This window comes from Phlebotomus papatasi, chromosome 2, assembly GCF_024763615.1.
Source record: "Phlebotomus papatasi isolate M1 chromosome 2, Ppap_2.1, whole genome shotgun sequence".
Lineage (NCBI taxonomy): Eukaryota > Metazoa > Arthropoda > Insecta > Diptera > Psychodidae > Phlebotomus > Phlebotomus papatasi.
The window spans coordinates 12,161,571-12,185,135 of record NC_077223.1 but is presented as its reverse complement, the minus strand read 5'-3'; the positions used below and the strand labels follow the sequence as shown (position 1 = coordinate 12,185,135).

General features: G+C 33.3%; 3 protein-coding genes across 5 annotated transcripts in view; 2 read left to right on the top strand and 1 right to left on the bottom strand.

Annotated features, from left to right (window-relative positions):
* Window positions 1-1,404: 1,404 nt before the first annotated feature.
* Window positions 1,405-2,442, top strand: LOC129803807 (trypsin alpha-3-like). The gene is made up of 2 exons (XM_055850611.1): window positions 1,405-1,539; window positions 1,602-2,442. The coding sequence occupies exons 1-2, from the start codon at window positions 1,443-1,445 to the stop codon at window positions 2,357-2,359; spliced, it is 855 nt and encodes a 284-aa protein (XP_055706586.1). The 5' UTR covers window positions 1,405-1,442; the 3' UTR covers window positions 2,360-2,442.
* A 5,646-nt stretch (window positions 2,443-8,088) lies between these two features.
* Window positions 8,089-23,565, bottom strand: part of LOC129803783 (prolactin-releasing peptide receptor-like) — a 138,649-nt gene continuing 123,172 nt past the window's right edge. For both annotated transcript variants that reach the window (XM_055850581.1, XM_055850582.1), the window contains one exon: window positions 8,089-9,460. The gene's annotated coding sequence lies outside the window, so the exon portion shown is untranslated. The remainder of the gene's footprint in view (window positions 9,461-23,565) is intronic.
* Window positions 21,267-22,847, top strand: LOC129803793 (uncharacterized). Of its 2 annotated transcripts, XM_055850598.1 has the most exons (3): window positions 21,267-21,777; window positions 21,839-22,387; window positions 22,455-22,847. In XM_055850598.1, exons 1-3 carry the CDS (start codon window positions 21,633-21,635, stop codon window positions 22,811-22,813), a joined length of 1,053 nt encoding a protein of 350 aa, XP_055706573.1. In that variant the 5' UTR covers window positions 21,267-21,632; the 3' UTR covers window positions 22,814-22,847. The 2 variants fall into 2 exon arrangements, with proteins under 2 accessions (XP_055706573.1, XP_055706571.1); XM_055850596.1 differs by having other exon boundaries at window positions 21,267-22,387.

Genomic DNA, 23,565 nt, shown 5'->3' with positions numbered 1-23,565 from the left:
TAATGCAAAAATAACCATTTCGTCGCCACTTTTTACCACTTTTCGCCAGTTTTGTAAAATTTGTAACCACTTCTCGCCACTCACTTGAAAAGAACCACACTCGGTTATTTTAGGCAATGCTATGAAAAGAATACATTCACCATTTCTCTTTCCTTGTGATCACTTTATTATTACTCTCTTTAAATGATTTTTCTTCACTTTTATTTGAGAAATCAAATTATGGGGCTTTTGCAGAAAGTAAACAATGCAGATTTGACAACTGAGAATGTACGAAGTGAAGTTAGCGTCGCCTATTGAAAAGATATGGCGACAGGTGGTAAAATCAATTCCAGAATATTACCACTTCTCGCCATGCCTCATTTTTATACAAAAATAATATAAAATGAAATATTAATTGACTAAATACAAATTTTATGTATTCCACAAGTGCAATTAAATATTCAATAGACAAATTATTTACCCAAATAGGTATTTTTGGACTGATGAAAATTTGACGACACTTAGTACATTTGGTAAGAGATGTTGGATTCGATGCACTTGCTTAAAATATTGCTCTAAAAAGTCATCAAAATCGTAAATCCAAAACGAATAATTATTATTTTTCGATTCTATGCGTAGAAGCAGAAACAATACAAAAAAATTGCGACTCATTTATTTCATAAATTGCGAAAAATAGCGATTTCAATGTAAGTGGCGAGAAGTGGGGCACTGGCGAGAACTGGTGATTCCACCCTACGTGTGATTAGAAGGAATCACATCTAAAAACAAATAGCCAATAAGGGACTTTGAAAAGAAGAAATCCAGTGAATACCAATTAAAATAATCTGTTAAAAAACTACAAATTTGGGTTGTTCAAATTTTAACTGATATTTAAAAAAAACGTTCATGGGGACAAAAAGCCGAAAAAGCTTTCAGTCAGAAGAACATATGTAGTACATTAATTTTTTTAGCAATATACGATCAAGCTAAAAGCTCTTCCAATGAGGTGTGGTTGTAAGCTTTAAAAGTTCTCGATCACTGAAATATTAATCATGTCTTGGCTACTACAAGAACTCAGATTAAGCTTTTCGCATGACTAAAAAAATACTTTCCATGGTGGCGTTTAAAATGATTTGTGGGAAAATCCCCCATGAAAAATGATAAGAATTGGAGATTCCGTGAATTTATCAAACAAGAAACAATAAGCAAGTCAGTAGCTTCTATCGCGATGATTAAATGCCATGGCTAAGATTTATTGCCCCAATCTTCAGGACTGTCTAAGATTTTCCAGTGACGCTTCAGAAGATAACATATCCTAAAGATTATTGATTATTTTTCTCACACTTAGAGTAGACATTTTTGGAAATTTGTGAGATGCAAGATTAGATACAAATACTAATTCTTGACTTCTGAGGGTATAAAAGCACATCTAGGATTCAATTGGGTTCAATTTGTAGTTGAAGATGAACAAGCTCAGTGTTATTTTCGCTTTCCTTTTCGTTGGCGTTGCCCTCGGTCAGTTCCCATCTTTCCAAAATGGCCAACCAGAACCCCTTTATGGTGAGTTTTATTTTTCAATTATTTGGGATTCCCAAAAACTATTCTATATTTCCATTTTGTAGAGAGCCCAATTGAAGAGAGGCCTGAGGGAGTCTACTTCGACGACGATGACTTCAACTTCAATCCAGAATTCCAAGGCCGTGTTGTTGGCGGAAGCTCTGCAACCTCTGCTGCTCAGTTCCCATACATGGCTAGTTTGAGGACATCTGGTAATGCTCATTTCTGTGGAGCCACTATCATTGCTGCAAGAACTGTTCTGTCTGCTGCTCACTGTACTGTTGGTCGTTCAACTGGCGGCACTCGCGTGGTCGTTGGAACCCACCTTCGTCTCTCCGGTGGAATGTCTCATGCAGTCAACAGGATTGTGAACCATCCCAATTACAATGCCAACACCATTGCTTTTGATGTTTCTATTGTCCAGACTAGTGCCAACTTCCAGGGCAGTAACACCGTTCAATCCATTGCTATGGGATCCGCTCATGTTGGTGGTGGTGTTACCGCTATTGTGTCCGGATGGGGACAGACTTCTCACCCCGGCAGTGCTCCCAATGTACTCCAATGGGCTGCCCTCACTACCCTTACCAATGCTGACTGCCGCAATCGCCACACCGCAAACAACGCTCAATTTGTGTTTGACCACAAAATGTGCACCTTCACACGTTCTGGACAAGGCATCTGCATGGGAGACTCTGGTGGACCACTTGTTGTTGGAAGCAATGTCGTTGGTATCCCATCCTGGGTTATTGCTTGCGCTCGTGGCTTCCCTGATGTCTACGATCGTGTCTCCAGCCACAGAAACTGGGTCATTTCCGTTATGTAAAGGACATTGTTCATCTCAAGCCCGGAAAAATTCTTAGCCAATCAACAATAGTTCAAAATAAAATGCATTCTTCCAAGTATTTACATAATTGAATTTTCATTTTGTGGTATTGCCATAGTTTGGATTTAAGACCAATCTTCTATTTTCCATAATATTTTGATAATTAAGTAAAAAAGAAAGCACTAACCTGTACGATGACGCCTTTGATTTCGTTTCATCTCTTTAAAAAAAAACGTCACACACTTCAAATATTTATAATAAACAGATAAATATTCTTCACTATATTAATTAAATCAATATTCAGAAACAAAGCCGATGAATCATAAAGAAAAAAAAAGAAAATTGTTTTTCAACCGTTTCAAAAATTGTTCACAATATGGCTACTTAAGTAAGCCACATAAAATATCCCCGTCCACTTTCACACTATTAATAAAAGATTAAGTAAATATTTTAAATTTCACTGATTTTATAAAGAAAAACACATATTGAGGAAACTTTCTTACAAAAATCTAAGAAAGAAAACATTCTTAACACTTTAAAACCCGATCCAAAAAATCACGTAAAATGGTACCAAACTGGTATAAAATGCCAGTGGAGATATTTTCCACAAAAAAGCAATTTTTCAATAGTTTTTCGTTCCATAAGACTTCTAAAGAAGTTGTAGGACTCATAAATTCCGTTTTCAATAAATATTTTCCCATTTTTCTTGTCATTTTTATATAAATTTTGTGAAAATTGACAAAAGATGCCAAAGTGAATTTTTACAAATTTTCGTAGCAAAAAGCCAATTTCTTTTCAATTTCCTTTTTCCTAGCAATTTGGCAAGAGCCTTAGAACTCATATCTATATATTTTCCTGTGAAATTTTCAAAATTTCATATGTAGTTTTATGCTTTTGTTTAAGAAAATTTTATGTGAAATTAAAACAGGGAATCGAAAAAGAAAAACAAAGCGAAAAGTGAATTTTCACCTTATTTTTGTTATATTACCATTCTACAACAATTCTAGGTCTTATATTACTTAATTTTTAATAATTATTTTAACATTTTCACGTATTTTTTACGATTTTTTCGAATCGTGACAAAACTCAAAAAATGTTAACATTTTTTAGGTTATGTAGTATAAGCCATTCAAATGTCCATTTTTGATGCCAACTCCATATAAAAAAAGGTGGCATTTTACGCCAATTTGGTATTCTACGCCCATTTTTTGGTTTTTCCCAATTTTTTAAATAATAAAAAAATTAGTAACTATTTTTTTTTTCTACTAAACGAAAGCTAATTAAATTCTCTATACATTAGTGTTATTACTCTAGCATAATATTAAATAGAATTTCTACTATGAAGCTCCAAACTTAAAATTGGAGTAAAATGCCACTTTGGGTTTTAAAGTGTTAAGCAGTAAAATTAAAAAGAAATCAAAGAGAAAAGAAGGAATCGTGCCACAGAGACGCGAATTTGGAAAAAACTGACTTGTCGAACAGTTTCGACGACACATAATCCCAATCCGCAAAAAATTACTCTGACTCAAAAATGACTGGTTAATAAATGGTCAAAAAAATTACTCCTAATTGGAATCTTAAAAATTAGTCGTATTCTCGTCGAATTTTGGTCACAGCATTACTCAAGATTGAATTAGTAATATTATCGTTATTTTACGGTTCTAAAATTTACTCTACCATGCAGTAACAAAAGCGACTCCAAATGACGGTATTTTTCCGTACAAAATATGACTCGACAAAAACAATGCATTTGGCGTCCTTCTCTACCGCATAGGTACGAAATTGACATACACACTTTGAATGAAAACGTTTAGTGCACTTCACACACTTCACAACTTTGTATTGCATTACCAATGTAGACAATATTTTCTCAACAATTGTTCACATTTTCCATCGTTTTCTTCTATGTTCTATGTAAATTTCTCTAATTTTTCCCTAATTCACTACACATATGGTTGAAAAAGTGGTGAAAATAATTTCGTCTAAATTAAAAGAGAAAAGGACAGTGTTCAAAGATACAGTAGACTGTAGACTCTCTCAAATTCGGGCATATGGGACCGAAACGTCAGCCGAATTAGACAGAAATTCGGGCGACATGTTCAAATAGATATTGAGTTTACACACTGATATATATCGTAAATTGAATGAAAATCCCTCTGTTCCAAATCAGTCATAATTTATTTCTCGTAATTTTAAAATAGAACTATAGATAGGGATCTACAAAAAATATATAAAATCATTTTTAATGGCGTGGTGACTTTAAAATATATCTAACCTTACATTTCAAAGAGACTTCTCCTTCCCTTATCGCTATTGCCTATTTCTTCGATCCTTTTAGCTTTCAAAACCTATTTGAACGAATCTATAATAAATCTAGGAAATAATCCACAAGTTTTAAATACCTCACCTTTTTGCTATCAAATATAATCTTAATTGAACAGCTTAAATTAATCTCAGAGCAAGAGCACATGGACTTCACTATCACGCCATTAAAGCAAACTGAAGTTTTGCCAGAAGGGCTTACAATAATAGAACGTTTGAATTTAAACATTGTCAGTTGGCAACACCCTCAATAATGCAAAATCACATCAAAACTAAGACAAACCATGCTAAATTTGAGCATATTTGATTCATTTGATAATCATAATTAAATTTGAAAAATGACAACAAACTTTTTTCAAATGTAACCGCTGCGCGAATTAAAAAGTAGCCCGATCTTAAAAGAGCCGAATTTGCGAGAGTCTACTGTAGTTCGTTAAGACCGTTTAGGCAATTACTAGAAATACATATGATCCATATGATCGAATGGACAGAATTTTCATATATTTTTGGAATGACATAATAATAGAAAGATTGCTTTATTGTGACATTACCCCTTTAAGGACGAGAAGATCAAAAATCGAGGGTCAGAAAAAATATTTTTTTTCTAACTTTTTAGAGCAAAATATCAGCTTTAGAAGGCCGTAGGAAAAATTTCATTTTTGAGTCACGGGTGACCCAATCGCCCTTAACTCTTTCGCCTCTTTTGGGACTCTGAGTACCCAAAGCAGCATATGAATGTTCTGTGAAAAACAATGTTTTTTAATTATTTAGAACTGATAAAAATCCTATTCTTGTGGATGATTGCAAACTATAAGGATGTCCAAATATAAGATATTTTTTGTAGTACTGCAATTAATTCCTGAGCTTAGATATTTTTGATTAAAAAATGGTGAAATTGGCTTGCAGCATATGCTGCGGTCCGGAAAGAGTTAAAGGGTTAAACGTACGTCTTCACGGCCACGTGTCATCCTTAAAGGATGGTTTCTCCTGCGATTCCCGTATTTAAATACTTTACAAATTAAATTATTACAAACATCTTTATTTATAGTGTAAACATACCTAAGATAAGAATTAGTCACTCAGAATTCAAATTAGGAAAGCGAATGAAGGAAAATTCTAATAAGAAAATTGTCGCAATGTCAAGTCGTGTGCAACTTTATGCAAATAATTTTGCATAATTTTTTGCTTAGCATGAATAGAGCAACAAATTGTATTTCCACTTCTGTCAGACTATTTTTCCTGTTTTATTGAAGGACTCAGGTAATTAAAAATGCGAATAGACGGTCTTAAGTTACTCATTTCTTTCATAAAAATGGGTAAAATATGAAATGTTCGAAGGCAGACTATGTGCGAAGCCTGAAAGCCCTCCTCTACTCATATAGATGAGAATGGATTGATAAAAGTGAACTGAAAAGTGTTTGGGAAATGGGGCACATTTGAAAGAGGGATTTTTCTCCTATGATTAAGTGGAACTGAGCCATATTAAAATGTAGTTTACCTTCTCAATCTGTTTGTGCAGCTGAATTATATTACAATAATGCTCAATTTTGTTTAAAAATAGATGAAAAATAGCAATTTCAAAGGTGCCCCACTTTCAAAGATGCCCCACTTCCCCCATACTCTTGTTGTTTTTCATCTTGCCAGGTGTAATCTTATTTTGGGATTATTCCAGACCAGAGTGACGCCAAGATACGCCATTAAGGCACTCAATAACGGAACTGAAAATTGAAGACGTTATCAACATTATATTGGAAATATTTATAACATTTATCAATTCAGATTCGTTATTCAGTAGCTGCTACTTACTACTTGCTTCTCTTTTCAAACAAAACATACTTTGATAATTCAACGATCTTATAAAAGGTAATAAGATAAGATACTAGCAGCAGTTAAAATTTTTTTTACAAGAAAGTATTTTTCTATCATTTCTTTTTTTTTATTCTTACAAAGTGTATGAACGTTCAGTTTTGTAAGTAATTTTAATATTTTAATTTTAAGAATTTTATTTCTTAAAAATAAAATATTCAATCACGGCTCTGTTTCCTCTGCTTTAGACTGTCCTCTGAAACATTGTGAAAAGTACCTGATAGTAGATAACTTTGTAATTAAAAATAGCAACTCATTTGAAAGATTAAATTATCTTAAATCTAAATTGTTTATTTTGTTATCATTTAGCTTATTTTTGTCTTGTTTTTTTATACTTTGGGAAAGGCAAAAAACAAAATGTATTCATTTGTGATATAAAATGGAGAATATTATTTTAAATGTGATTAGGGTAAGTGTGCCAAATTTCGGCATAGTTGCATGCAAGCACGAAAGTCTCAAGTTTGAAATATAATATCTTTAATATAAATTGATTTTTTTATTACTTCTTTTTTAAGGAGTGTTGTTTAGAACCTTGTAGACAGTTTATCGTCTTTATTTACTCCAAAATCACTCTTAATACATTTTAAAATGAATAAAAATGTGGACATAGCTTTGGTGCCCTATTTCGGCCACCTTCTTTCTCATAGTTTCTTGCCCTTCAGGAATACTTCCAATGCCTTTTTCACGTCATCTCGTTTGTCAAAGCCACATTTTTTGTTATACTTTTGCATTATATAATCTCTAGAGTATGTAAAAACTAAAAATTCATGGAAATTTGAGGATCAAAAAAGATGGCCGAAATTGCAAGCTGGCCGGAATTTGGCACACTTACCCTAAATTAGTGAGAATATTAGCCATGAAAACTTTAGTTAAAGAATACTGAAATGTAAATGGACAAGTTTTAATGCATTTTCCATTGGTATGATTGGTATAGTTGAAATACAGTGTTTTTGATATATTTGTCATTTGTGTTTGAATATTTTAACAATTTTATCCGAAAATTAACAGAAATTAGCTCACCTGCATGAAAATTCTTCTTTACAATCCCGTTCGATGATTAAAAAAAATATTTTCAATGATTCACAGTCAAAATGATAAATAATCAGATACAGAATTTGCAATTCGTGCTACATACGCTAAATTAACTTTTTGTAGTGACCCTTTTAAATAATTAGATAGAATTCATTCGACTGTAATGGAAAATTACAGAAAATCAATGGGAGGAATCAGAGCGTTTTTGTGGAAAACCAGACATTTATAGATTTTAGTGGATTTTCCAGCGCATAATTGCAACTGCGCTAGTTCAGTTTAGCGGCGAACATACCACATTTTGTAATAAATAAAGTGGAGAAAATTTTTAATACCATTTAGAATTTCTCATTTAAAAAGCTCGTTCCTGAAAAGTTTTCCAAATTCGAAGAAAATTTTGTAATAATAATAATTATATAAAAATTTAATTAAAATATTCTAACCACGTCCAAAAACAACGTTGAAAAAACAAATGAAATTAGGATCAATCGATTAAATAGATAAACCAGTTATTCGTAATCTGTAAAGCTTCTTCAACTTTAATTTATTAAAACAAAACTTAATCCAACAGAATCACTTAGACAAAAATACAATGAGTTGAAGTGCTGATCAAATAAAGGAATATACCAACAGCTGTAAGTCCTCTTCTTTTGGGCTGTTGATTGAACCTTTCTCTTGATAAAATTGTTACAATTTCCTGAGCATGTGGCAATAATGTTGATATGATGTCTGAAAATGTCATTCGACTTTCGCATTATACGATACCAGTCTTTTTCTGTAAATTCATATGCCCAATTTTATTTCACTCAATTTATGTCACATGCTTGGCCTAACATTTTCTGCATAACATTTTTCCATAGATATAAAATTATTTTATTAAACGCTACGCATGGTGTTTCTTTAATGTAAAAAAGCTTTATCGCGCTCATTTGTATATACGGCGTTGGTGGTTAGAGAGATAAAAATATTAAGATTATTGATAATAAAATTTAACAAACTGATGGAATTTTCAGAATTGCATATAGGAATGAGTGCAACAGAGATTTTTTACGTGAAAAATTTATATACTCATGAAGCTCATGTATATTAACCGAATTTCTATTTTTATTTAAACAATATCTGATAGGATATTGAGCGATGCTCATTCCCACGAGGAATCACTTTTATATTTACATAGTTCAATAACTCGGATATTTTTCTCATTAATTTTATTATACACAAATGCCATCAACATTGAGTATTATCTTTTTTTTTTGTAACTGAGAGATATTGTGATATTCTAGCCAATTTCAAACGAAGGAATATTTAAATACCCTCGGGGGCTCATTGTGAAATTGGTTGGAATTGCAATATCTCTTCTAGTCTAAGCTTTTATTTACAGAAAATTTCAGTTTGATATAAATAGGAGCGTTTAAGGTTTTGGAATTTTGGAGACAAATGAGACAATTTCCAAAAATTCTGTCACAAATTTAGAGAGCGGAAAAGTGTCAAAAATTAAAGGATTAATTAAATTGGACAATTTGTGACAAATTGATGAAAAATGCTCACTTGGAATTATAATGATTTATTGGGAATACTCACTCATCTCTTTCTCCAAATATAATTGACATAGTCCGGGTTGTAGATGAGTAAAGAATCCCGTAGCGGAAAAAGAGGAGTGGGAAGAGGGAGTATTAAATGGGGATATCTTAAATGATTTTTTAGATTTTACAACCACCTTATTAATTACTCTTCGTTGATAAAACTCCAAAATGTATCTTTTTTCACAATCTGTAGATTTTTAAGGCGTGTATCGAGTTGCGCACATAATTTCCAATCTACAGGGATTTCCCTAAAATTCTTCCGCACCTGTCCACATCTCCATCCTCATTTTGCTATTTAAACCTGAAATTGAGATGAGGAAAAAAGAATTAGAATAATTGAATTGTAACGTTAGAATATTTTCCAATAAAGCACCACAAAGAACAAACAATTCGGCCTATAGAGTCTTCTGACGGTAACATCAAACACAATGTTTTACCACTCTCGGTAAATTACAATGCCAAATGCCTCGAGCAAATTATTTTCATATAAAATTTCCATATTTATGTAGCTCATTCTCCAATGACCAATATTGACACTTGCTCTTATTTTCCCTGCGATTTACCTCTGTTTTCTCAGCACCACGCGATATCGTAAAAATCTCTGACAGTCTTTTAATGCTGCGGTTTGAAAATTGATTTAAATCTTTTGTTACGTAGATTGTGCATTTGAATTTTATAATCAACTACACGGTAAAAACTTTTGGACACTGACCAAAATATTGGAACAAGTTTTCCTTTGAACAAATTTTTTTGGAATCAATTTGTACCTAGAGAAGATATTTGTTTGTTCCAAAAAGTTTTCTTTACAGTTTCGTTACAAAGTACAGTTACAATTTTGTTAGAGTTTTCTTTTGGAACCGTTTTGATACAGTGGAATGTCTACAAATTTGAGTTGATTTAGTTTTATACAAATTTGTTCCCGAAATTTGGAACAGAATTTGTTGCACTCGGCTGTTTTGTTCCCACTGTCAGGAACAAATTGGTACATATTTTTCATAACAATATTATTCCTACATCTGTAACATATTTGTTCCAAAAATTTTCGATGTCCATGGACGAGGAAATTTTTGGAACGAAATTGTTACTCATATGGGGAATCTTTTTGTTCCCATTGTCGGGAACAAATCCGTGTAAGTGATTTCGTCTTACAGTTAAGGCCTATACTTCAGTCGAGATGGATTTCGGTGGCGAAAGTTCATAAGGAACATCAAATAAGAATCAACTTAAGAGTATTTTATACAGACGCGTACATAACGAAATCATATGCGAGTACTGGCAGCAAGAGGGGAAGGGAATCTCGAATTAAAAAAGTGAAACCATGTAGCACGAAAATTGCCACAGATTTGGCGTCCTCTTCACTTTGGTGACTTTGACTGAGTGTGAGAGGAGGGATACGCTTTTATACTAGATGGGCTATTTATTGGAACAAATTCGTTACTAATATTGGGTATCTTTTTGATCCTCCTAGAAGGTACAAATTTGTTCCAAAAATTTTCGCTGTCCGTGGACGAGCTACATTTTGGAACAAATTTGTTACTAATATTGGGTATCTTTTTGAGTCTCATAAAATGAACAAGATTATGCCAAAAATTATGGTGTCCGTGGACGAGCTAATTTTTGGAATAAATACGTGCCGAAATTTTTTACCGTGTAGCTGCACAAATTGCTATATATCTATATGTTTTTAATCTTTCGGCCTCAGTGAGAATTACAGATTAAAAAAAAACATTACGAATTGGGATTTGTCGACATTTACAGAAACGTTTCGGCAATTTCCTTAGCACACGTACACAATGCGGTATTTCATCAATTTCTCAATTTGGCAATATCCAGTATCCATTACGAGGCTTCACGCACAGTGATTCGTGATATAATTACCCCCTCGATTGACTCCACATTGATGGAAATATTTGCTTTGGTTGGAAGGTGTGCTGGGGAGGGGTGAATTTTAAATTTAGCCATCCAAAGCCCCATTTTCCCTGCCATGACTCACGGAAGTGTAAATAAATACAAAATCAGACGGTGTAGGGCTTTTGAAGGCGGGAATGGTGGTGTCTAAACCCCAAAAAAGTTGTTTGGCTTTTTACCACCCAGACCAAAAAGTCCTCCAATCTCATTTCACACACACACGCCTCTGAGTACATTGGAAAACTTTAAGGGAGATGGGAAAGCAAATGGGTATGCTGACAGGATTTTTTCCCCAGAGGGGGGTGTAAGAGACGAGATTTTCTGTGTAAAAAGCGTGACAGATATTTTTTTTTTATAATATAGGGTTCGAAAGGGAAATATTTATTAAAATGAAGATTTCTCTATTATAATTATTAAGATATTCTGATGTAATCTTTTTTTTTTCATTAAAGCTTGAGATGCCTTTTTTGAGAAAGAAGTACTGATGTGATAAATTGGAGGTTTAAGCAGTATTAGTGCTGAATTTTAGCAGTCCTAATTTATTTTTATTCGAAAGTAAAAATTTCTCCAAAAAATGCGACTATTTTGAAAAAAAAAAAATCATAAACAAGGCATTATATTATATAATATCGCAAGATATTTAGAAAGAAGAACTCGTAAATATAATAAAATTATTTATGAAATTGGCACAGTAAGAACCATAAATAGAGTTTATTAGGAATCTCAGGTTAAATAAAGATCTAATGAGTATTTTTCCATCAACTAGCCTTATACGGGCTTCAGATCTGCGGTTTAGCTATGTAGTTTAAATTTTAAAGTAGGATGGTCCAATGAATTACTCCTTTAACACTTCGTAGAACCCTAACTAAAAGTGTCACGAAAGGACCAAGTGGCAGCCGCTGCCATTTATAGGATTTTACAAAATATTTTGATATTTTTAATTATATTTAAACATTCGAAGCTTTAGTCAGTTCTTTTCTGGTGTCTGAACCAGAAATTTCACCTCCTTGGGTACTGTATCTAAAGATTTTTAACCATTCGATGTTTTTATCTTTATCAGAATCACGGAGTAAGGGAAAGTGGTCTGCCTTTGAATGCGGCAGCCTTTGAATGTTTAAATTTTTCTCTTATTTTTCAAAGCAAAAATTCTACTTTATGAACAATAGTTATTACTATTAACTATTTTCTATTAACTACGCTTAACAAAATGGATTTTGAGCTTTGGGAAATAAGAGAAAAATTGAATAATTCCCATAATTTTCATATTTCCCAATTCAATATTTCCCATAATTCTTCTCAAGAATTTGCAAAAATACTTTCAATTTGTTCTTTTAAGGCTTTTATACACTAACAATTAAGAAAATTACATCTGCAGAACGTAAAACTCCCATATAAAATGCATATGGCAGCAACTGCCACTTAGTCCTTCCGAGTGCAGTTTTTTGTTTTTGCAATATATTTACATTAATATTTAATTTTTATTAAAAATTTTATAACGAAAAAATAGCCAGATAAATTCTGCACGCATTCAATCGGGCCTCCAGGCGATATGTTATATTCTTCACTATTAAAAATTAAATTGAAAACCAAATTGGCAGAGGCTGCCACTAGGGTTCTTCTAAGTGTTAAACTGTTAGGATTTCAGGCTCCTGTTCGTGATTGAAGATGACTGAAGACCTTTAATGACTTGTGTTATGAAAAATGCAATATTATTTTTTTCGAGAATGTTCATCTTTAACCTCTTTAACTAAAGAAAAATCCTGTAAGTTGTAGGGAAAATTATAATTGTAAACTTGAAGCGATTTGTACTTTATGAGAAACAGAAAGAAAAATCATTGCCTCATTTACAATCTAACAATATGAAACAACTCAATATTTTCAATGTTCTTGCGAATTTACTCCTTTTCATCCATTCCCCTTGTATTATGGTAATGCGAATTTACTCTTCCAAGTACACATTTTTATATTTTCACATTTCTTTACAGTTGATATAGGGTAAGGGCTCATAATTTTGGACAGTCTTCTTATAAGCATCGAAGTTCCAAGTTTGAAGTGCGATATTTTCAATACTAATTTACTTTTTTTGTTACTCTCTTTTCAGAAGGGTTGTTTAGAAACTTAGCAAGCTATTTATCGTCTTATTTTTATTAAAATTAGTTTTAATACGTTTAAAAATGAATTGATATGTAGAGGTGACTTTAGCTCTTATTTTGGACAACTTGTTTATTAATTTGTCCAACTTGGCTGTAAATTTGGACAGCTAATCCGCCTCAATAGGATGCCCATTGTTCTTCATTTGATGAACCAATCTTACCAAGTCCTCTTCCTGTTCATGTAAGGGAACCGTAGAATGTCACAGAAGCCCGGAAACTTTCCATATCATTCATTAAAGTGAGTTGACTTCGATACTCCAAGTACGTGCGGATTCGCTCATTCCCTGACCTTTCCGGGAGCCTTTCAAGGCATTTCTCGCTACATCTCTTTCGTAGAGATGATGCTCCTTTATTTCTCCAGGCATTTGTCCAACCTAGTCATCACAAAAGCTAAAACTTCACGAAATTTCGTGAGAAAAACACCTGTCCAAAATAAGAGCCATCACCTCACTGGTAAATGTCTTAAAACATTTCCCATTTTTCACACGAAAAATCTAATTCACAAGGCAAATCTCACTTCAGATCAAATGTACAAATCACAACTAACGAGAATCAACACAATATTCAATGAGTATTCAATAATATCACTCAAAAAAACTGAAGAAACATTGTTAGTACTTCACTACAGCTAAATAAGAACTGAAGTAAACACGAAGTTCTGTCATATTTCTCGTAAGCAATTGCTCACACTGAATTTTCAACAAAGCAATTTCAACTCAAATCATATTCAAAATTTAACGTTTTTAGTATTAAAATCTTCCAAAAAGAACAAATATTTAGATAGAATTCATTATTCATCAAATATTGGAATAAAAATCCATCATTTTAATCAATTTATTTTTAGTGTCCAATGTTATCCTCAAAGTGTCCAAAATAAGAAACTGGACAAAATTATAAGCCTTTCCCCTATTCTTGTACAAGACTTTCTCCTTTATAGGCTACCAGAATTTTTTTTGTTTGGAAAGTTCGTGAGATATAAAGATTTCGTCAAAACATGACAAATAATAATTAAATTCAAAGATATGTCATTACACAAATTAATTTTGAAGTCATTAAACAAATGGGAACTTCAAAAAATGGAAAGAATAAAGTATCAATTTTAAACCCTTTAAGTTGTACTACAAATTAATTATACATAGTCTGGGATCAATAAATATAAGTGCGTGAGGCAGGTATCAAGAAATTTCTTTGAAGTTGTTACTTGCTGTAGAAGGTATGATTTTTTTTTTAAAAATAAATTTAAAATGTGTGCTTATTCACATGTTATGTCTGAAGGCACTTGAATAAAGTTTGTGAGAATATTTTCCTTTTATGATACTGCGCATCATTTAAAATAATTTTATTGTATAGCAAGAAGTCAGTATTATTTGCCCATTTTCTTGACATTTTAATTAATTTCTGCACAACAAAAATCTCAACGATTTTTGAACAGTTCCAGAAATTTTTGCATGAAAGCGGAAATACATAGACGGATGTTTGGAGCCAAATGGATATGTGTGCTACATGAATTTTCCGGAAATGCTTTTATGTGATTGAATTGAAAACTCCACCAGCATAGTCACCGGGAAGTTATGGCTGGGTGAGAATGAAATTCTCTTTCATGGTATACCAGATGCAAATTGATAATCTATGCATCTCCCAACTACTAAATGCATTTCGTTAGATACAATTTGTGTTGAGAGATATTTCCCAACATCGCAACATCTTTTCAATAGTGCAATTTGCTTCTGTACTAAACACATTATTCTAGGTTGCAGCACAGTTAACAATGTCTGAAATATACATTGAATGCAATATTGTTGGCTTTTGCAATACAGTTGTTATACTGTGTTGTGACCCTTCTTTTCTGCTCCTTTAGCTTTATGTCGAGATAAAATAAAAGAAGGAAATTAAATACGTGGAAAAGTAAATTGCATATATAGTAGAAAAGAAATACACAGGAGCATAATGCTAGCTCAATATTTACTTTTCATAGAGTGGATTTAATGAGAATTTCATACCCTTGCCTCTTGCACTCTTATCTCACATTTAGTGCAGATATTGACCTTTTTATTCACACTTTATTTCTTCATCAATGCGTCATTAATTACAACAAATGTGAGTTTAATTGAAATGCTAAAAATTTTTAATGAACACTTAGTTAATAATTTTTGTTTTTTTGTGTAAGTACAAATAAATCTTCCATGATGTGAATAAAATTTGGATAAAAAAATAAAAAAAAGTAGAAATAGGGGAAAGGCTCATAATTTTGTCCAGTCTCTTATTTTGGACACTTTGAGGATAAAATTGGACACTAAAAATAAATTGATTAAAATGACGGATTTTTATTCCAATATTTGATTAATAATGAATTCTATCTAAATATTTGTTCTTTTTGGAAGATTTTAACACTAAATACGTTAAATTTTGAATATGATTTGAGTTAAAATTGCTTTGTTGAAAATTCAGTGTGAGCATATTGCTTACGAGAAATATGACAGAACTTCGTGTTTACTTCTGTCTTATTTAGCTGTGGTGAAGGACTAACAATGTTTCATCGCTTTTTTTGAGTGATATTATTGAATATTCATTGAATATTGTGTTAATTCACGTTAGTGGTGATTTGTACATTTGACCTGAAGTGAGATTTGCCTTGTGAATTGGATTTTTCGTGTGAAAAATGGGAAATTTTTTAAGACACTCACCAGTGATGTGATACTCCTTATTTTGGACAGGTGTTTTTCGCTCGAAATTTCGTGAAGTTTTAGCTTTTGTGATGATTGGGTTGGACAAATGCCTGGAGAAACAAAGGAGCATCATCTCTACGAAAGAGATGTGGCGAGAAATGCCTTGAAAGGCTCCCGGAAAGGCCAGGAAATGAGCGAATCCGCACGTACTTGGAGTACCGAAGTCAACTCACTTTAATGAATGATATGGAAAGTTTCTGGGCTTCTTGTGACATTCTACGTTTCCCTTACATGAACAGGAAGAGGACTTGGTAAGATTGGTTTATGAAATGAAGAACAATGGGCATCATATTGAGGCGGATTTGCTGTCCAAATTTACAGCCATGTTGTCCAAATTAATAACCAAGTTGTCCAAAATAAGAGTCAAATTCACCTCTACATATCAATTCATTTTTAAACGTATTAAAACTAATTTTAGTAAAAATGAGATGATAAATAGCTTGCTAAGTTTCTAAACAACCCTTCTGAAAAGAGAGTAACAAAAAAAGTCAATTAGTATTGAAAATATTGCACTTCAAACTTGGAACATCGATGCTTATAAGCAGACTGTCCAAAATTATGAGCCTTTACCCTAATATGTCTTACATGAAGACTTCAAACGGAAAAAGTTCGTTGAATCATGAAAATTTAATTGATATGCCAGCTGTAATATTATTTCTGAAGCCACAGTGAAACTTTCTCTGAAGCGATTTTAATTCCAACTAGCTTAATTGAAATCTATAGGGAGGTGAGATAGTTTGTAGAAAGTTTTATCCTAACAAATCAAAAGTTTTTTTTTGTCTTATTTCTCATATTTTCTGAAGTTTTTTTTGTTTTTGGGGTATAAGAGAAAGGTCCAAAATTAAGTGCGGTTTCTGGCTTCTTGAAACATAAGGTCAGACAATGGGTATTAAGGTAAGAAATTCATCAATAGCTTTTGCGAAGAAGGGTTGTGTTTGTTGTTCATGGTGTGATTTCTCGGAAGTCTGATAAATTGACTTTGAGCAGACAATTAATCAATGTATTTCTCCTCATCCATAACAAACACCGCACACAGAATATTAAAGTGTTCCCATGGAATTGAGGATATGCCTTCTTTGGCCTCAAGAACTCTTGACAACTTCAATGTTATTGGATACGTAGTCTTAAGAATAACCCTCTCCTCCCCCATCGAAATTCTGATCATCAACTCTTTATTTGATCCATTCGCACAACTGACCAATAAGATTTTTGTGGTCACTAAAAGCGATAACTGGGCATGAAGTTTATTGGCAAAAGCTTTGTTATCAAGCCTTCCTTTGGATATAAAGCTTCAAGTGTCTTCTATATCATTAAACATTAAGCGAGGGACAGACACACGCTGTAGGCGTTTTTCTCATAATCACTGCAGCGTCATCACATTCTTAATCCTGCACCAACGCTCGGCTATTTGGAGGTATATTTTCCACTATTAAATTACTCAGAACATACTGACGCGAAGGGAAAATGACGAAAGAAGTATGAGAACGTTAATTTATTACTTTACTGTACTTTTCCTAGCAAATGAAAAGCCCCTTGAAGTAAATCAATATATAGAGATATTTTCGCAAAGAAAAGGAATGTCTTTCAATAAGTTGACAATTTGATGTTGGGTTATTTCGTCAAAAAAAAAAAATCGACGAAAAATTTCGCGTCTATCATGAATTTTATTGAAGAAATTTTTCTTCATTTCCGTCAATAATTCAAATATACCCAAGTAGCAAAAATGTGTCATTATAACGTCATCGTTGTCGTATGGTAATAGTAATTAATTGGTGCACCCGCACGTCATACTCTCGAAGTGGGGAATAACCTCCACGTTATAAAGAGGTAAGCGAATCGACATAACTTACCATTTTGGTAAGTTCACTAACGATAGTGACACGTTAGTTGAACGTCGCTTCTTACCTCTTTTCTATTCGTCTCTTTCTACTCCACTTCCTTATATTTTTTCTCTTTCTTCGTTCTCTTTTTATTTCCATGACGCATAATTCTATCATGAAATCTCTCACTGAAAATATTTCAATAATCAGCGCGCAAATATCGCGGGATTTCATTGATTTTATTTATTATATTGAACATGCAGATGTCGTTTACCGATAGAGATTTTATTGATTATCGATATAAAATACATCCCACCCAGGAAGAAGCAATATTTAATATTTTTTTTAGCTGAAATAATTGCGAAAATTCCCTACATTTTTTTTAACATTGCCTATAATTTCTTACATGTTATTACAACTACCTAGTCACAAAAATAATTATCAAAATCTATTAGATTTAACTTAAAACGGAATTTAAAATCATTCTTAAAATTTTAAATTCGCGCGCAACAAAATCTTATGGCGCACTCACCTCAATAAAAATGTGTCCTCGGATAGTCGTATGACATGTCTTCAATTCTAAGGACAGATTCTTTTAATGTGCGTAGGTAAGTTCTATATTATTTCACGTTCTTAATTTTATAGGTCAATATGTAATATGTTTACCTAAATTCGCCGAATCGATTTTATGTGATTTTACAAGCAAAAAAAAAAAGAGTTTAAGAGCAATTTATTTGTAAATAATATAGAAAACTGAAAAAATGCTATTTGCAATTTTAGTTTTATATTGAAAAGAATAATTTTAAAGTTTTCGCAGAAGAATCTAAATAGGACAAAAGAATAGGACAAAATTTGTCAACACAAATATCTTATTTTCTCATAGGGTCAGAGAAAAACTAGATAATTTCTAATAAGGATACTCTTGTGGGATTACCCTTCTGCAATTTTTCTGTAGACTAATTTCTTCTTCATGCACAAAAATGTGCTTTTCAAGACATTTTCTAAATTTTGTAGCAAATTTTGTTAGCGTACAGTAATTTTTGCTATTATTTCGCTTTTTTACAAGCTATCTTAAATACAACAAATTTCCAGTTGACATATTTTGATAAGTTTTTGCTATACAACTTTATCGAAGACGATTTTCCTTTAGGTCTATGTATATGAGAATTTTCCGAAAGCTGGTTTGACAAGAAAATTCTTTTTGAGAAATAGGAATACAAAAAAATCGAATTGTGTGACTCGGTGAACAAAATTTGATAAGTAAATATTAAATACAGCTAAAATAATAAGAAGAACACAACAGTGATGAAGTGTTTTTTCTACGTTTATGGATCTTAACAGAATTTTAGGCCGTTAGAATATATTTGTAATTTGTAATGGCGTCTACATACTAGCAGAAATTTCTTTAAAAAAAAATGCATTTTTAATGAAAATTTCCCCTATTCTTGCAGACAGAAACGTCAGAATTTTTTAAAAAAGGCAATTTTTGGCGAAAATTGCTTCTAGTGTATAGACACCATAACGCGTAAGAAGCTCTAGTATCAGGCTTTGATTTTTTTTAGAAGCAAAATAAATGTATATGGATTTTACTGGCTTTGCGAAAATTGATAAATTAGTGAATCCGAAAAAAATCTGCAAATGATTTCTGAAGACAATGACATTTCTTTCTTCGCCGTAATACAGTGGAACTCGCTTTTGTCTATTTTGTTCAGAGTTGTATATTTTTCAATTCAATTTAATCTCCTTTATTAATAATAATATTAATAATGCTGGAACAACATTCCATGAAGGAACTAGGCCTTCCCTCAAGGGAATTTCTAGACATGCATTATTATTTTTTCTTGTACGGGACGAGGTTTTCAATCTCATGCCCGTTTGAATCAAGTGCGGTGAAGCTCCCTGGATGCAATCCGAACACCTTTAACGCCACAAAAATTCCTGGTGACCTAAAGGGGATTCGAACCTGGGACACTTGCATCATAGAGCGAGTGCTCTACCACTTGACCCAGTGAGTGCCCTCAATCTCCTTTAATTTGAAGTTTATTTCATGACAATAGTTTCATAAAAAATTCTTAATGAAAAACTTTCTGGAAAATTCTTGAACAGCCAACGGATTTGTTTTCGGCGTATATAAATTATACTGGAATCACGCTAGTGAAGCGTGTCCCGGATTTAAATCCCAAGTTTTCGACATGAAGTGAGTCACAATAGGAATTGAGTTTTGTTTTGATTTTTTTTTATGTTTCAAGAGAATTTCGTCAGCTATTTATTTCTGAAAAAAAAATATTGAAAAAGGTTGTGTTTTGGCTGAGAAAAGTGATAAAAACGGAGAACCTGCGCAAATTGATCGTGGACACGTACAAATCGGAAGGATCGCCGGAAAATGTCCATCCATGGGTTATATTATGCTTCAAGGAACTCAAGACTGTTGTTCGAAAGCCAGGATGTGGCAGAAAACCTGGAGCTGTAGACATGGGGATGGAGAAGAGAGTTTTGGCGCTTTTCCAGAAGCAACCTTGCCTTTCAGTCAGAGATGTGGGCAAAAAGCTGGGTATATAACGGATTGATAACGTACAAAGCTCAAGCTGCTCCCCATCGCACGGACAAGCAGAGGCACAGCGCCAAAATATGGTCGAGAAATCTGAGTGATCGAGTTTTGAAATGCTTTCAAGGATGCATTTTGATGGACGACGAAACTGTCGTAAAAGGTGAATTTACTCAGTTGCCCGTCCAACAGTTTTACACGGCGAAGACTCGTACGGGTGTAGCCAGCAAGTACAGGTTTAAAGAGTACGACAAGTTCCCGAAGAAATATCTGGTTTGGATGGCAATCTGCTCTTGTGGACGTCGCAGCGAAGAATTTTTCATGGCAGGGACGATGAACGCGGATATCTACATTAAAGAGTGCCTCCAAAAACGACTTTTGCCACTGTATCAAAGCCACGACATCCCTCCTCTATTTTGGCCTGATTTGGCATCATATCATTACGCGAAAGCCACCCTGGAATGGTTTTCCAACAACAATGTCAAATATGTAGATAAGAAGGTCAACCCGCCCTGCACTCCAAAAGTCCGCCCCATTGAGAAATACTGGGAATTTTGAAAGGAGACTTGAAGAAGAAGGCTAATCCAGCCAAAGATTTGTAGAACTTCGCACGAAGGTGGAAGAAAGTCGTCAAAGATCGTGGGGACGACCTTGTCCAGAGGGAGTAAAGAAGATGGTGCGAAGATTTCGCGGAGAAATCGCTTGAATAAAAAACCATAAAGTGGATTTGAATCACAATGAAATACCCTTTCAAGAAATATAAATAGTATTTTTATATGTACTACAGTTTTTTAATGAGAGTCATTTGTCTTCTTAACATTTAAATCCGGGACACGCTTTACGTATGTTATTCGATGGAAACTGATATCTCCAGAAAAAAAAATTTTAAAAATATATTTCAAACTTGAAATATATTTTATTTAAAAATCACTTATTTTTCTTTTAGTTTTAAAATTTTAAGTTTCGAAATTTTGTGTTGTTCATTAATATTTTTTAACTAATATTATTTATTATTATTGTGAAAGCAATATTTTTAACAAAGCTTTTGTTTATGACTTGTAAAAAGTAATTTTATAAAAAAAATATTAATAGAGTAAAATTATAAGTGAAGATTATCAATAGATTAATCTCCATATTTGTCGCTGAACGTCGTACGACATCCACACAATGTCTGTGCTCCGGTTACCCGTGTTAAATAATTGCGGACATCGTGTTATTGGGCTGAAACTATTGGCGGCAAGTGAGACGCCATCAGTGTATTTCTCTCGCTTTCTGTCAATTTTGTTGTTTACATTGTACTGTGATTATTGTGGAAAGAAATATGCCATTTAAGGTAGTAAAAACGATAGAAAATGGGCTCGTGTACGTGGAGGCTGTACCTTCCGGATGGGAAATTAATGGGATTTTGTCCTGGCCAACTTCTGGCAACATTGAGCGTTTCAGATCAAACGCAAATTCCCTACCAGGTTTGTACAATAAAAAGATTCTTTTTCACGAATTTAAAACTTTTTCTTGTATTTTTTTTAGGAGAAAATTGGATTACTTGTCCATGTGTAGTGATATCGACTCATGAAACCTTCAGAGAAGCAATTCATATGGAGCGTCTTCTGGAAAAAGTGAGCACTGAAAGCGAAGATGAGATTCTAAAAAGTGTTCCTCAGAGAAGACGCAAGAAGCATTATGGATGCTCCGAAGATCTACCAAAGCCAGTAGACTACAACAAGATGATAGCTGAACTTTCTTCCCAGCCCTCCCAGCCTCAAAGTCAGACAATGGGGTGCAATGAAACCCAAGATGACACAGAATTAACTTCTCAGCAGAGTATTTCAGGACACGTTAAAAACCTCGCACATCTTCAGATTTCTACTGACCACATGAATCTGGCTTCAGAAAATCCACCAAATCTGCGATTTCTTCAGATATCAGAAAATGGAAACGCTATGCCATCTGATCATCTTCCAGTGTTGGAGAATTTGCAGGAGATAACTTTAACTGCTCATGGTATACAGGGACAAGAGGAAGCTTCATCTCAAACCTGTCATTGCTATGGATTGATTGAAAATGTATTTAACAAAGGTAAGAAATTAGAGTATTGATGAGTGTGAAAAAAACATAACCTCATTTTTTCTTTTCATTTTTGTAGTTGAATCTCTTGAAGGAAAAGTCGCAAAACTCACTGACCACGCAGTAAAAAATTCAGATAAGTTGGACAGGACTCTTCTACTCCTTTCACAAGGTCACACCTCAAGAAGCGACTGTGAACTCCTTGTCTCTTCAGCCGAAGAAATCGGAGAACTTCCCCTGTCAACAGAAGAAGGACTAGATGAATTTGAGAAAAAGCTATGTGATCAAACCCTCAGGAAAAGGTTCATTAATCATATGAAGACTTTTGGTGGGACTTCAGGGAAATGTGAAAGTGAAAAAATTGCTTTCAAAATTGTTGATATCATCTTTACACGCAATTTGTTAAAACTAATTGGCAGGCCATCAACATGGAACTGAAGTGTAATCTTCACATCTTGGCTCAAATCTTCAAAATATAACAGCAGTGGAGCAGTGCCAGAATTCTCCAGATCCCATTCTCGTCACAGCAATGTTGTTTGGCGTTTCTAGGGGGGTGCGGGGATCCTTTGGAAGATGTTGGAGTGTTGGCACGGTTCTAAGTATTTTCAGCAGTCCTTTAATCGACGTGTGGCTGATATTATTATCAAGTGCCCAGTATCTCAGGAGATCTTCTATTGTCGCTTGGTCTTCAGCCTGTTCCTCTATATCGTTGTCATCAGAAGATGGTTCTAAAAAAGAGGTTATGTCGACAAAAATAAATACCAACTCTTAACTCTTACAATAAATACAAAAAAAAAATTTCCTATGAATTTGATGAATCATTTTAGTAGAGATCAATAAATAGTCAATATTTACCCCCAAATTCGAATGGACTTCTTAAATTTTCATCGTCAACCAAAGAGCATTGGAAATCTTGATTCACTTCCACTGCACTGTCTTTTCTTCGCGCACTTGACTCTTGCTCTTCTTGTACACTGTATTTTCTCAAGTGACGGTAATGTGTTGACGAATATTTATATAGCTTTTTCATTTTCACTTGATAATTTTCACAAACTTCACTTTAAATAGGTAAATATTGTGTTTTGAACTTGACATTTGGGACAAAAAAGATGCTGGAAAGCATGTGTCACAAAATAACGTCATTGGAAGGTAAATTTTCTTTTCATAAGTAACGTAATTTATTGAGAAAT